Source organism: Cupressus sempervirens, chromosome 4 (assembly GCF_028749045.1).
Source record: "Cupressus sempervirens isolate cs-2001-9-10 chromosome 4, ASM2874904v1, whole genome shotgun sequence".
Classification (NCBI taxonomy): Eukaryota; Viridiplantae; Streptophyta; class Pinopsida; order Cupressales; family Cupressaceae; genus Cupressus; species Cupressus sempervirens.
The window spans coordinates 270,476,975-270,491,770 of NC_143121.1; the positions used below are offsets into that span (position 1 = coordinate 270,476,975).

A 14,796-nucleotide genomic window follows, 5' to 3' on the forward strand; every position below is an offset into this window, starting at 1 on the left:
AGTTACATTTATTAGTAATGATAAATATAATTTAAGGTTTAGTATATATTATACAGGTTACTTTTTATTTTGAAATATAGAATAAAAGTTACATTTATTAGTAATGATAAATATAATTTAAGGTTTAGTATATATTATACAGGTTACTTTTTATTTTGAAATATAGAATAAAAAATTAGGGTTTAGTTTAAATTAAGAAATGGTTAACTTTTATTTATTCCTAATTGCATTTCCAAAATTATATTTTGGTAATATTATTTTTGAACCATCACTTTTCTTCTTTCATCAAGATAAAATGGTTGAATGTCTAGATTTTCTAAAATAAAGTTTTAAAAATGTATGTTTTAACTTCAAGAATTAAGAAATTGGTTGATTGTATATCAAAAAAGAGAAAGAAATTGATTGATTATTTGTGCAGGTTTATGTGTTTGGTTCACTTTAAAGAGTTAGCCTATATTTGTTTTTTTTTTTTCCTTTTGTTGTGATAACTTAATTTTTTCTTTTGTAAATTAAAATTCTCAAAACAAAATTAGCAGTGTCAAAACAAAATTGAGCATGGTGGTCAATGAACTCCATCATGAAAATCTTCTTAATTTAAGTTATTTCAATTAATGTAAATATGCATTTACCTGAATCATATATCATTAAATTCAATGCAAACTGATTATTTATGCATTTCATGCATTCTTAAAATCATCAGGTCAATGGAAGTGCATGGTACAGGCTTATGCACAAATTCTTAACATTCATATGTCACATTCTTCTATTTTTTATTAAGGGTTAAATAGCGATTTCTTAGGGGATGTGAAATCAGAAAAGTCTTTACAATAGAAAATTAAAGTTGATCAGAACAATAGTCATCAACTCAATCAACTTGCAGAAATGTAAAAAACCTAGCCAATTAGGCAAAAAGAAAAGCCTACACAAGCACCAGAAATCAAACAGCAAACTATGTCCCTAAATACACAAAAAAGTCAAAACTCAACCTAAGATGAAAATCTCCTTCTTTGAATTTAGATAACTAAGGGTTATGTCAGAGAAGACTTGATATTGTAAAAAGATAACTAGAGTAATACAAAATTTGTACATGGAAGAGCATGGGCACATAAATCACATAAAGAGATAGAATATAGGAGCGATAAAGAGATATTTATGGTACATAAATACACACTGGTTTTTTTCATTCCTTCATTGTGGTTGGAAGGTGTGACAAAGGTTAGTTTTGTAGGGACATAGAGGGCTCACAGGAAGATTATACATTTGTGTGAATGAGGGTAAAATTGGAGGTGAGGAAAGTGGTAGGACGTCAAGTTGAAGGTAATGGGGATGTTGAATAAGTGGAAACCCTATTTCAAAATAATGGTGCAAGTGTTTCTTATTATCTAGTAATAAAAGACATGGATGGTGATAAAGGAGGGAACCCAATTGTTTCAAGAAAAGAAGCAATAGAGATTGAACCTGTTAAGTAAATGAAAGGACAAATTGCAGGAGAGAGAGAAATGGAGGAGCAAACAAATGAAGGTGTATTCCATGGGTATCAAAGAAAAAGAAAAAATAAGGATAAAATTATTTTATTATTTTTTATTGGGAAGGCAAAATATTATGAGCAAATTTTCTACATCAGTACTACAATAACCTCATTTAATATATATATATATATATATAACACTATTGACATAACCCTTACAACCTTCAAAGAAACAAATGCTAGTAAACATCATTTTATATATATATATATATATATATATATAACACTATTGACATAACCCTTACAACCTTCAAAGAAATAAATGCTAGTAATTTTATTAATAACGTTCAAGTATAATTCAGCCCTAATTTGAAGATAAACATAAATTGTTCTTAACACATATTAATGTGGTTAAACATTTCTATATAACCCTATTGATAATAACCCTTACAACAACAAAAAAATAAAAAAATGCTACTAATTTAATTAATAACATTAAGTATAACTCAGTCCTACTTTGAAGATAAACATGAAATGTTCTTAACTCGTGTTGATGTGATTAAACCTACCTTGATAAAAACGAAATAAATATAGATGCTACTTGTACACTGTTTTTATCCAATCTTGTCTTTCATCTCCCGCATATTCATCTGTTACCCCTTGTTTAGTTTGCTGGGTAGAATAGATTAAATTGTACACATCAAATAAATTGACGATGTGGCAAATTCTATTTCAAACACATAAATACAAGACAAGTCTGACAAACATGCCACTATATAGATGATTCTTATGATGGTTAAGGTGCTCCAACAATATTCGAAATACAATCGATAGTTCAACACAAACAGTAGTAAATAATATATATCCTTCACATAGGACATTTTGTGATTACTCAAACTATGCCTAAAGATGCGTAAGCCAACAGAATACCACGATAAGATCTTACTACCTAAGGCTGGGCATGTCACCAACATTAAAAGACGACATGGAATGCGGCGAAGCATAATTTTTATCACGAAATGCAAGTGCCATAGCTTCTTCCAATTCTTTCACCACAGCGCTCATTTTGGGTCTATTCGTTGACTCCTTTTTTGTGCACATGTATGCTACCTCTGCTACTTTCCAAGCTGATTCTATGTCATATTGGCCACCCAGCGATGAATCCATTAGCTCTGCTAGTTTGCCACATGAAAGCAGCTTGTGTGCCTGATACAATGATTTTTACAATATGTTTTTAACGAACATACTTGGAAAACGACTAAAAATATTGAATTGGGCACCAAACAGATGGATTACCGATTGTACTATTCCCTCCTTGGGTGATACTCCTGAAATAATCTCTAGTAAAACCACTCCAAAACTGTAGACATCGCTCTTCTCATTTAATGATGATGTGGCGAAGTATCTGCATAAATGCATAACATTTTAATCTACAAAAACTAGATGAAAAATATATTGAAGAGTACTTAAACTGTGAATATTTATGAAAAAAGAGGAAATGCTATGATGTTAAGTGAAATACTCAGGATCAAGATAGCCCATGGTCCCTTTCACTTCTGTTGATATATATCCAATGGAACTCTCTACCAGTTTTGAAATGCCAAAATCAGCTAGCTTGGCAGAAATCTTGTTATCCAACAATATATTATTACACTTTATATCTCTGTGTATGATTGGAGGATAGCAACCCTGATGTAGGTAGAGCAAACCTGCAAAATGGTTGAAATATGACCAGATTTACTTTTTCCCAAAAACAATAAAAAACAGCAATCAACTGCTGCCACAAACAGCTTACCATCCGCTGCTTGCCGAGCAATATTTAATCTTGTATGCCAATCAAGTGGCGTTTTCAGTTTGGCTGCGCCTGCAAATGACATTAGTAAAAAATCCCAGTATAAACTTTTCTCTTTCATATGTTGGTGAATTCATATTGACTTCAGACAAGGTTCAACAAATACCATGCAGATGATCGGTTAATGTTCCAGACGGCATGTATTCGTAGACCAATGCCATTATGGTTTGTTTGCAATACCCAATAAGATTTACAAGATTTCTGTGATATATTCTTGACAGTATAGCTACCTGTAACCACAAAATATTCCTGAATTTGGGGCTGAGAGAATAATAATTTATAGAATTAACTAAAATTGAGTTTTTGACGATTTATTATATCTTTTTAAGAATACCAACCTCAGTCTGGAATTCTTGGTGGCCTTGGTTAGAATCAGTCTTAAGTATTTTGACTGCAACCTCAAATCCTGAAAGTCTGCCATAGAACACAGATCCAAAACTTCCCTTACCAATCAGTGTGGAATAGTTATTGGTAGAAGTTCTAATATCTCTCTCTGTGTATTCTATTGCCAGCCTGTGATAATCGTTTTGATTATTTTGACCTGAGATTGAAAAAAAGAAGAAAACTTATTTAAGGCGCAAGAAGGAAGTAAAAGGAATAAAACTTTCCCCTTTAAATTAGAAACACTAAAGTTGGACCTGGTTTTTTCATTGAACAGATTGGATAAATACCTCCAAATATATGTTGGCTTGAGACATATGGATTATGTGTGACTGAAAATGGTTGCGATGCGTGTTTGCGCCTCCATAGCAAAATTCCGGAAAAGATGACCAAAACTAACACCACCGAACACCCAATCAAAAGTCCGACCACCCAAACTTTAATCTTGTGGCTGCTTGCCGGAATATTATTTTGAGGATCAACACTGTATGGTACAAGTCCACAATAGATATATCTGTGAGTTGATAGCATAAAAATCTAATCATATTGATGGATTGTCCAGGTAAAAGCCAAAATCTTATAGAAAGGCGAAAGAAAGTCGGTATACCGAAGGTCCAAGGATGATCTAACTAATCCTTTTGAGACAGTTCCCTCGAATTTATTGTCCTGTAAATATCTTTTTACCCAAAAAAACACACGCCCAATAAGAGCAGTAATTTGATAAGCACAAGTGCTGGTGTGATGTCAGGAACAAAAGAGAGCATGTTATAATGGTTATAACCATAGATAGTGTAATTGGCAAACATACAGTTGATTTAACATTCGAAGCTTCTCCAATGATGTTGGGATTTCTCCTGTAAGTTTATTGTTTTGCAGTTGTCTATTGTCAGGGCAACAAAACCGAGTGCAAGATTAGTAAACAGACAGAAAAAACTACCCTTCTCCATTATATCAAGGTATTTCAGATGGGCGCAAGTAACAGAGATCTTACAGTGTTCTAAGGTTCTTCAGTGAACTTAGGTCCGGAATATCACCAGACAAACTGTTATTTCCTAGCAGCTATAACCGATGTCATAGAGTTAGTGTAGCACGGTAACACTGTATTCAGCAATATAATTTGTACGCAAAGCTATTTTGATTTCCTCACTACATAAGCGAGTATCTAAACTCTTACCAGCTGTTGTAGTGCTGTTAAGTCCGCTATATTTGAAGGTATTGTGCCTTTCAGATTCATGCTTGTTAGATCTCTGCAAAGAAAAACAAGATACTTCGAATCATACACATTAATAGCATAAGATATATGTTCCGATTAATAGTTAAAATGCAAGGCAATTTACATGATAATGACTCGCGGAGGTTCGTCCTGGCTGCAGTTAATCCCTGTTGATGAATATTCAGCTGGCAAACATGGATCTCCTGCTGTCCAATCGTCTGGAACATTTATTGCATCTGCTATTTTTCTTATTGCAGACACTGAACTCCCACAATTGGAGAAGACATTAAGCGTATATAATATCTGGAATTAATAATATACAGAAAACAATAAAGCATTAGAGAACCTAGGGATGGAATAAAGAAATTCACCATCTCCGGTGTATGTAAGTGTCCGCGTCTCAAGCTTTCTATACATTTCTGCTCCATTTATGGAGGGTCCCAAGTCCGATAAACGACTGGGATGCAAAATTATTTTAATGGGCTCGGGATTGACAAGTTGTAAGTCTTTATTTGCTTGGTAGCATTCCAAAAACTTAAGCTCTATGTAATCTGATATTTGGTATTCGTTAATGAAGGGAGCAAATCTCTGTCTGAGCTTGGTCTGGTTGAGGTTGCAGAAGTAAAGTGCGAAGGAGTAAATGCCCGGGTCATATGAATCCTCAAATATGTCTGAAATAGTCAAATAGGCGACTGTTTCCATTGCAATGGCAGTCCTTAAGAGGTTAGCCGGTGGTTTATTCACTAACTCCTTCCCTAATGAAGATGTCTGATCGTCATCAACGGTAATATTGATTGTACTTTCAGGTCCTACTGTTGATGACCAGATGCGGTCAAATGGATCTTCTGGGTACCTGCCAATTGCAACCAGATGAATTCCCTCTTCGAAATGAACAAAAATATGTTTGGAATAATTACAACAGTTTAACTGAATTGAAATTTCGTTCATAAAACACTTACTGCAAGTCAGAAGATGTACCGAAGTATATGCGATCTACGAGACCTAATGCGCTCTGCTGGAAATCAGTTGAATTGTACATAAAAGATTCCAGTGGGCGGAGCTCAATGCTTGAAATGAAAACAAAATGATTTTCTTCTGTTTGAGAATTGCGGGCAAGGCACAAACTCAGGCTATCACTTTTGGCGGCCAAGATGATCTCGTGATATCTATAGTAGCCCTTTGATAGACCAGAGAGGTCGACATTCGTCCACTTGATTCCCTCGATAAGCAAATCAAAGAATGTCGCCAAAGGAACTGAATAATCTGGATCAAAAGATGCTCTTACCAAGTAATTTACATGAGGCTTCACAGGGATGAGATAGCAATATTTCTTCACCGACATATTCGGAAAGTAGGCGAGACTCAAGAATTGCAAGCTGTGTGTGTCTGTTGAACTCCTCGTCGAAACGTTGCGAGTTCTAATGAAGGGGAAATCGGAAATCCAGCGTAGATTGTGCGTGCCTGTTCCGTTATCGATGGCGCCACAGTTGATGTTGAGGAAGCCTGAACAAAAGACACAATATAATGTCATTAAAATTGCAAGATCGAAATCATGTAAGAAGAAAAAAGAGGTGACCATCTGGATTGGAACGTGCGAAACTCAATAATCCAACCAAAAAGGTAATGAGCAACAGTGAGAGACTTCTGAATTCCATGCCAGACAGATTTCGGACCTGTTAAAATTGTATAAACAAAATCTATCAAAATGCAATTCGTAAGAAGGAACTCAAAGTTGTAATGAAAATAGAATCTTAAAGAGAATTTCACCTCGCTGCTTGGTGAAGTGCAAATTCGGGCCTGCCTAATTCTGCATTCTATTTTCAGAGAGGCGCGTCTATATATAGACTCCTTTCCAAATCTATGCAAAACGGTTAATATCTCAGCCATGGATTTAACAACCTAGGTATTGTTAATCAAACAAGAATTAACGTCATAATAATGGATTAAAATAAAATATGTCTCTACAAACTTCAATAAAACAAAATTTTAAAATGAATCTTTTCAATTTGTTGGTCACTCTTATTCTCGGATTTGCGTTAAAATTGCTTCACATCATTAACCAAACAATAGATGTTATCACTTTATATATTGGATCGAAATTTCAGAGATGAAATGACCACAATTACATGATCACATTACATTTTTACTGGACGTTTCTCGATTCATTGGTCGGCCGTAATTTTGTCCATTTCGTGAAGCACTATGTCTTTGGGAAATCGTATTCCAGAGACAAGGAAATGTTGACTAGTACTTTTCTGTTTATCAACAGAGGTAGGTTCAACCATAATTTGGTGTCTAAATATCTTGATTAAAGCCAGCCTTTTTTCACATTGAGGATTCCCCTACACTAGGAATTGCTAATTAAAAACAAACCATTCCTATCTATGTTCTTATTGTAATCACTTGTGCATAACTAGCAATTAATCTATCTACTTTTAACCAATTAGATATTGGTATTTTTAGTTTTGATTGTATATTTTGATTTTACTAATGTTTACATGTGAGATTTATAATTTTTAAAATTATTAAAAGTATTTTATTTTAATTTGATTGGTTCAAATATTTTGAATATTATGGAATGGATTGGAAGTAACCACTATCTAATTTTCAAGGAATGATATATATATATATATATAAACACATTAAAGATATGTACTAATTTTTCAAAATTAAATGTTTGATTAATATCTCCCAAAAAGATATCATCTACACCATATGCCATGAATCCAAATATATATATATATATATATATAAACACATTAAAGATATGTACTAATTTTTCAAAATTAAATGTTTGATTAATAACTCCCAAAAAGATATCATCTACACCATATGCCATGAATCCAAATTTAATGATTTTATGTTTTAATAATGTTTAATATTATAATCACATTATAATTATAAATCTACATTTATATCAAATTAAAAATTAATTTCGATTGATTTTTTGACTGCGATTGAAGGAGGATGGTGAGCGTTTCATGATTTGCTAGGGCCTACGTGCCCTAGCCTAACTTGCGTTCGTTCTTGGTCCTTGAGACGTGTTGGTATTTTGTTTCGGTGGTCACTGCTTACTGTAGTTTGGGTGCACGCTACTACATTGAGTGCATGTTCCTCTTCTGGTTGTGGGTGAATGCCTACAGCTTTTTTGGTCATAGTCATGTCTTTGTTTGGGGTCTGTGGTGTTGTGGGGTTGAGGGGCTTCTGCCCCATCTTTCCTTATTCTGTTTGCTAAATCGAGGTTCGAGGTGAATGGGGGATCTTGGTGTTGCCTCCCCCCTACCTTCTGGTGGAGAATTGGAAATGGGTTAGCCGAATTCGATAGTGCACGCAAGTAGTAAGGCTCTGAATGGTAAACCCCACTTGGGGGAAGGAGCTCCTCCTCAAATGGGAAGTTTCTTTTACAAAAATTAATGGATGTTTGCAGAAAGCCGAGGTCCAACCAATCTTGGTTATTCAACCTGAATAGGTTTCAGAGGATGTTGAGTATTGGAGCAATCATGCTCTTATTTGCAAATTTTTGGGCATTCGTCTTTCATTGCCTATGTTGGATTCTTGGGCCCGCCAGATGTGGAACCCAAAAGAAGATATGGAGATTTTATTAGCTGCTAATAATTATTTTATGATTATCTTCTCAAGCATGTCGGACAGGAATAAGGCTTTTGAAGGTAGCCCTTATTTCTTTAATCAGGTGGGGCTCTTCATCAAGCCTTGAAACACGGGCTTTAACTCTGCTAAGGAAATTCCCTCTCGAGTTTTGGTGTGGGTTCACTTGCCGAGACTTCCTTTGGAATTCTAGAGGGAAGCTATTCTCTACTCAATCTCAATGCTTCTAGGAAAACTTGTGGGATTGGCTTCATGGACTCAAGATTGTAAGGTAATTTCTTTTTCTCATATTTGTGTAGAAGTTGATTTAAATAATCCATTGCCAAACTCTATGGAGATTTGTATGGGCTCAGTTTCTTGGATTTAGTAGTTGGATTACGAGACCTTACCATTTAGATGCAAAATCTACCATGAATATGGGCATCTACTTCACAAATGTCCCAGGTATAAGAATCCCCTCTTGGATGCTCCAAGACCCCTTAGGGAGGACAAGGGAAAGGCTATGGTATCTAATGGACCTGTTGACAGTGAGGGATTTACTCAGGTTAAATCTTGTAATAAGGGCAAAGGTAAGAAGAGAACCTAGATGGATAGGTGGATTGATGGCACCTTTAATAGGTTCAATGCTCTTGGAGACATGGTCCAAGAGGAAGGTATCCCAGTTGAGTTCTCTTCTGAGGTCAAAATTCAGCATGAAATTCAAGTAGGGGATATGCAAAGAGAGGATCAGATTCTATCTATAGGGGATCTACAAGCCGAGCAGTTTGATATTGATTTGTCCCCTCTTGTTTAGGATATCAAGGATCTTCGTGGATCATAGGGTTTGAAGAACCCAATTTTTGTGGTTTCGGACCCCCTAATGCCTAAGGGGACCTCTGATTCTGCAAAGAGTAATAAGGCTTCTCATGTTTTAGGCATACAATAGAAACCCTTCAAAAAGGGGCCTTTAGATAAACTGTCAAAAAGTGGTAGGAAGACTGATCAGGAGAAGGTGAAGATAATGGGTGAAAAATTGCTTGAGTCTGGGTCTGTGAAACCCATTGATTCTCATTTCTCCCACCCCCATAAATGATAGTGTTGTCATGGAATGTAAGGGGGTTGAATAGCATCCCTAGACAAAAGGTTGTTTGCAGATTAATTGAGTCTCAGTCTCCTAATATGGTCTTTATTCAAGAAACCAAACTTTCATTGCATGGATTGGCTAATTGTGCCATGTGTATCTGGCCCTAGGGCTCTTGGTAGGGGGTGGGTGCCTTGAATAGTTTAGGAGGGGTGGCTTGCTTCTAGGACCCAAGGAAAGTCTCCCTAGTATGGTGGATCTCCAGTCGGTCCTCCATGTCTTTGATTACCACTAGCTTTGAGAATGGAGAAAGGTGCCTTTAATCCAATATTTATCCTCCTACAGACTTTGTAGGTAAGTCCCAATTATGGGCTCATATTAGATTCATCTGGTATCTAGACCCTTTTCTACCATGGATTATGGCAGGAGATTTTAATGCAGTTACTAGCCTAGAGGAAAAAAGAGGTGGGCTAGCTAGGCTGAACCCATCATCAAATCTGCTTAGAAATATGATTGGCTCATTGATTCTCATTGATGTGAAGCCAACCAATGGTGTCTTTACATGGAATAATCAGAAATGTGGTGGTGAGGCTATCTCAAAAAGGCTTGACAGATTTTTGGTGTCCTGTTATTGGATGGACAACAGGTGGATTACCAGTTTTGAAATTCTTGATTGGAGGGGATCGAACCACTAGCCTGCTAAGCTTTCCATCACTTCATATAGAGTCACCAAGAATCCCTCTTTCAAATTCTAGTTGATGTGGCTCAAAGAGTTGTCTTTACCTGATCTTATGGTTGATTGGTGGTATGAGGGGATGCCTGATCATGGTATGGCCATGTATACTTTTAGTAAGAGGCCTCAACATGTGAAGCAAAAGCTTAAGAGATGGAATAAACAATGTTTTGGGTATCTACAAGTTTAGAAGACTACTACTCAAACCAAGCTAGATAATATCACCTACCAGATTTGTGACCATGGGTTGAACTCTGAGCTAAGTAAAACTAAGTCCTCAGCTATTAAGGATCTAGAAGAATCAAAACTTCAAGAGGAGATTTTTTGGAAGTAGAAATTTCATATTGATTTGCTTCAGGAGGGGGATAGGAACACTACTTTTTTCCACAACTCTGTTAAGGCACGAGGGCATGGGAACTCTCTATCCTCTCTTGTCTTAACTGATGGAACCCAGATCTTTTCTTGTGAACATATTTCTAGAGAAGCAATCATTTGCTTCTTTGACCTCATTTCTAGGGAGGATCTTGTTGTTGGGCCTAAGGAGTGGGACATCCTGTATTGTATCCCTCACCTAGTCTTTGCAGAGATGAATGGTGCCTTCTTAAGCCCTATCTTGCTTCTAGAATTGGAGAAAGTTGTGTTTAATATGAAGAAAGGTAAGGGCCCTTGGTCCGGATGGGTTTCAGATTGAGTTTTTCCAAGAATTCTAGGAGATAATAAAGTATGATCTCCTAGATGTGGTCTAGGAATCATATAGGAATAAACAAATGTTGAAGTCTTTTAATTCTACCTTCTTAGCTCTTATAACTAAGAAGGAAGGGGCTAATCAGTTGGATCAATTAAGGCCTATAGCATTATGTAATCTTGTTTACAAGATCATCACCAAATTGATTGCTGAGAGGCTCAAGCAACTCCTTGGTGCTTTGATGTTAGTTGAACAGGGTGGCTTTGTTGAAGGAAGACAAATTTTGGATGGAGTTGTGATAGCAATAGAGGAAATCCACTTTGTGCCTACTTCTAAGGAGAAATCTATGTTCATTAAATTGGACGTGGCCAAAGCTTATGATCAAGTGAGTTGGTAGTTCTTACAAAAAATTCTTTTGACTTTTGGATTTGCTGAGGAGTGGGTTGATTGGATTCTTAGCTATGTGACCTTGGCCTCCTTCTCAGTTCTTATTAATGGAGAACCTTCAGGAATTTAGAAAGGAGACCCTCTATCTCCCTACTTATTCATTATCATGGTAGAGGGCCTTGGAAGATTTCTAAAAGCTCAGGTGCGGTAGGGTCTTATCCAAGGTTAGAGTTGGAAAAATGACCTTTCTTTGTATTCTCATCTTTAGTGTGTGGATGATACCAAATTGATGGGCATGGCTAGAATCGACGAGGTAGCGAATATCAGGAAAGCTCTAGATACCTATTTGAAAGCCTCAGGTTAGAGAATTAATGATGATAAGTCTTCTATTTATTTCTTTAACACTCCTTGGCTTATTTAGAATAGGTTTGCTAGAATTCTTAGATTCCAAAGTGGTTCCCTTCCTTCTTTTCCTTTGGAGTCCCTTTGTTCTATTGGGAGAGTGGTTCTGCTAAAGACTGTGGTGCGGTCTCTCCCCATTTATAGGTGTTGTGTTTAGGTTCCCCCCTCTAATTTTTTGAGGGACTTTGATGCTTTATCTTGACAATTATTTTGGTTTGGTAGTCTTCTATCCTCAAATTGGAGCCAAATCAAGTGGGAGTCTTTGTGTGGGCCAAAACAGGTGGGTGGTCTTGGGCTTTGCTCGATGGCTCTTGTAGCCATTGCCTTGGCTGCCAAGTTATAGTGGTGATAATGTAACAATCAAGATCAAGATTGGGCCAAGATTCTTTCCCATAAGCACTTTCCTGGTGTGGATTTCTCTGGCGTGCCATGTCTTCCTTTGGTGGGTAAAGGCTCTTGTATTTGAGATACACTTAAGAATGGAGCCCAACTAGTTAAGGAGGGTCTCTTCTGGATTTGTAACAGAGGGTTGGATACTCTATTTTGGCAAGACTCTTGGGATGGCCATCCTCCTATTCTTTCTCATTTTCCCCAACTTCTTCGCCTCTCCCATTCTTTTACTAATGCAGGTTAGCTTAAGGTGGAGCATTTTAAGACCATCAAATGCCTAGGTCGGGTTGAGGTAACTTGTTGGAAGGATTCTTAGGAGTGGCTGGTTGGTGGCTCTAATGAGGACCATGCCCTTCTCTCTAGAGTTTTGGAGAATAGGTTTTGCAACTCTCTCAAGGTGAGGGACAGCTTGGCTTGGAGTCCTAGTCCAAAGGGTAAATTTATAGTGACTCAAGGCTATGCTGCACTTGACAAGAACTTACATGATTTGGCTGAAGTGCACTTGTGGAAGAAGGTTTGGAGTAGCTTTTTATGGCCCAAATGTAACTTTTTCTTATGGTTGTTGGCTCAGAAGAAATGCCTCACTTGGGAGAATCTTTGCAAACAAGGTTTTCAAGGACCTTCGATTTGCTTTCTTTGTTTGCACAATAAGGAGTGTGCTTCTCACTTGTTTTTTCTCTTCCCTTTTTTGAGAGAGATATGGCATAGGTGGTGGGAGGCTTGGTGTCATGGTTGTATTCATGCTTCTTCTCTTATTGATTTCTTGGAAAGTTTGGGGGCAGACCTCCAGCGAAGACTCCTTTCTTACAGGTTGCCTAGATGGCTAGACCGATCTTCATTCTCTGGAACATCTGGTTAGAAAGGAATCAAAAACAAATTTGTGATTCCAAATTAGGAAGCTTCCAACTATGGAAGAAGATTCTTACTGGGCTCTAGGAGATGGTTTATGCAAAGTGTGATATGTTTGTGACTATAGATCTTGGGGATCAAGCTATTGTGAGGAATCTGAATCTGGGAGATAACAACTAGGGATGCACTCCTAGAAAAAAACCTAGCCATGCTAAGCAGTGGGTTTTTTAGGATGGGAGGTGGTCTTCTTCCTTGACTGGGTTCTTGAAGATCAATACAGATGGGTCATCTCAAGGGAACCCTGGTCATGCTGGTATTTGGGCTATTGGTAGAGGTAATGATGGTGGTCCAATTTTTCTCCTCTCTATTTACAAGGGTCAACATTCTAATAATTTGATGGAGGCCCTGGCTATTAAGGTTGCTATTGAGCGTGGTTGTTCTTTAGGGTGGTAGAAGATCATCCGTGAGTCTGACTCTCAGATTGTTGTGGATATGTTGAATAACCAAATTTCAGAAGATGTTAGTTGGAAATTTTCCTCTTTGGCCAGACAAATTCTTAGCCTCTGTAGCTCCTTGGACTCTGTCTCCTTTTGTCATATCCCTCGCAAATGGAATAGATTGGTAGACTGTCTGGTAAATTGGGCTTCAGAGAATGTGGATAGATGGGATATTAATAGTAGGGATGAGTTACCTTCTGAGTATTGTGAGATCATTGATTAGTTGTTGCTAGAGGACAGGAGTATGTAGTGTGGTCTTGGGCCTTCGTCCTAATCTCTGTAACTTGGATTTGATTGAATAAATTTTTACCCCTCTTTTCTCCAAAAAATTAAAAATTAATTTTAATTGCAAATATTTCTCTATTACTAATATACTATAATATTATTTAAAGTGTGTTAAATATTCCTATTACAACTATTTCAATTTATTTTTCTTATAATTGTATGTATTTTTTATGCAGATATTCTTTATGTTATTTATTGAAATTGAGATTTTAATTTTCATAAATTGTATTAAGCCTAACAATTCAATATTACATATATGAAATCATAGTAATTATAATGCCAAAAGATACACAATTAAATATTAATAATAATATTCAATCTTATATCTTTAAATAATGTCTTATATGCATTATGTAAGTATGAATTTGAGTAAATTCAAACATGAACTTTAAATAAATAGATGGACATATAGGATCAATATTATCAAAAGCAATCACAACCAAGAAATATAAGTAAACACAATGACCTTAATTGTGTGTCTAGAAAAATAATCTAAAATGCCAAAACCAAAGATTATATCTATATAATTAGAGAGCACACCATATAGGAATCACAAAACCAATAAAGATAAATTAAATATTGAAAAAAAAATTCAACATAAATCTAAAAGTAATAATTGTATCACTCAAATATGAAAAAACACTTTTCAAATTGTCTTCAACAAAGGGTCTTGAATGAGAAAATCTAATATTGATTTGATTGATGGTAGCTTGATGTAGTTACATGTTTTTTTTTTCAAATGAATTCCTTTATGTCATATACTCTCTTTTCAAGAGAAAAGTTGAAAGATCTCACTTGATATTTTTATAAGAGTACCAAGACACTCTGCCCCACAAAAGGACCTAAAATTAATGGAAAGACGGATTAATTTTAAAAGATAATTAAATATCACACACACGGGCGCGCGCGCGCGCGCACATGTCAGAATTCTTTAGAATAACTAGGGGGTGGATGAGAGGGGTGGGGGGTGGCGGAGGGGGAGGGGGGC

General features: G+C 36.2%; 1 protein-coding gene across 2 annotated transcripts; it reads right to left on the reverse strand.

Annotated features, from left to right (window-relative positions):
* Positions 1 to 2,228: 2,228 nt before the first annotated feature.
* Positions 2,229 to 6,587, reverse strand: LOC149561066 (putative LRR receptor-like serine/threonine-protein kinase At1g67720). 2 transcript variants are annotated; one of them, XM_089823742.1, is made up of 15 exons: positions 6,491 to 6,584; positions 5,874 to 6,423; positions 5,286 to 5,767; positions 5,039 to 5,174; positions 4,876 to 4,948; positions 4,693 to 4,760; positions 4,510 to 4,581; positions 4,309 to 4,377; positions 3,992 to 4,185; positions 3,659 to 3,861; positions 3,427 to 3,550; positions 3,264 to 3,332; positions 2,991 to 3,177; positions 2,765 to 2,873; positions 2,286 to 2,674 (listed from the first exon to the last, which is right to left on the reverse strand). In XM_089823742.1, exons 1-15 carry the CDS (start codon positions 6,567 to 6,569, stop codon positions 2,414 to 2,416), a joined length of 2,676 nt encoding a protein of 891 aa, XP_089679868.1. In that variant the 5' UTR covers positions 6,570 to 6,584; the 3' UTR covers positions 2,286 to 2,413. The 2 variants fall into 2 exon arrangements, with proteins under 2 accessions (XP_089679867.1, XP_089679868.1); XM_089823741.1 differs by having other exon boundaries at positions 2,229 to 2,674; positions 3,427 to 3,546; positions 3,655 to 3,861; positions 5,874 to 6,587.
* Positions 6,588 to 14,796: the final 8,209 nt, after the last annotated feature.

Bases quoted from the DNA above. Each gene is read 5' to 3' on its own strand.
- LOC149561066 (XM_089823742.1), bottom strand. From the start codon at position 6,569: ATGGAATTCAGAAGTCTCTCACTGTTGCTCATTACCTTTTTGGTTGGA. The intron at 3,333-3,426 runs GTATTTGTTGAA...TGTCATTTGCAG, and splicing joins ATTAACCGATCATCTGCATG to GCGCAGCCAAACTGAAAACG. The intron at 3,178-3,263 runs GTAAGCTGTTTG...ACCATTTTGCAG, and splicing joins TGCTCGGCAAGCAGCGGATG to GTTTGCTCTACCTACATCAG.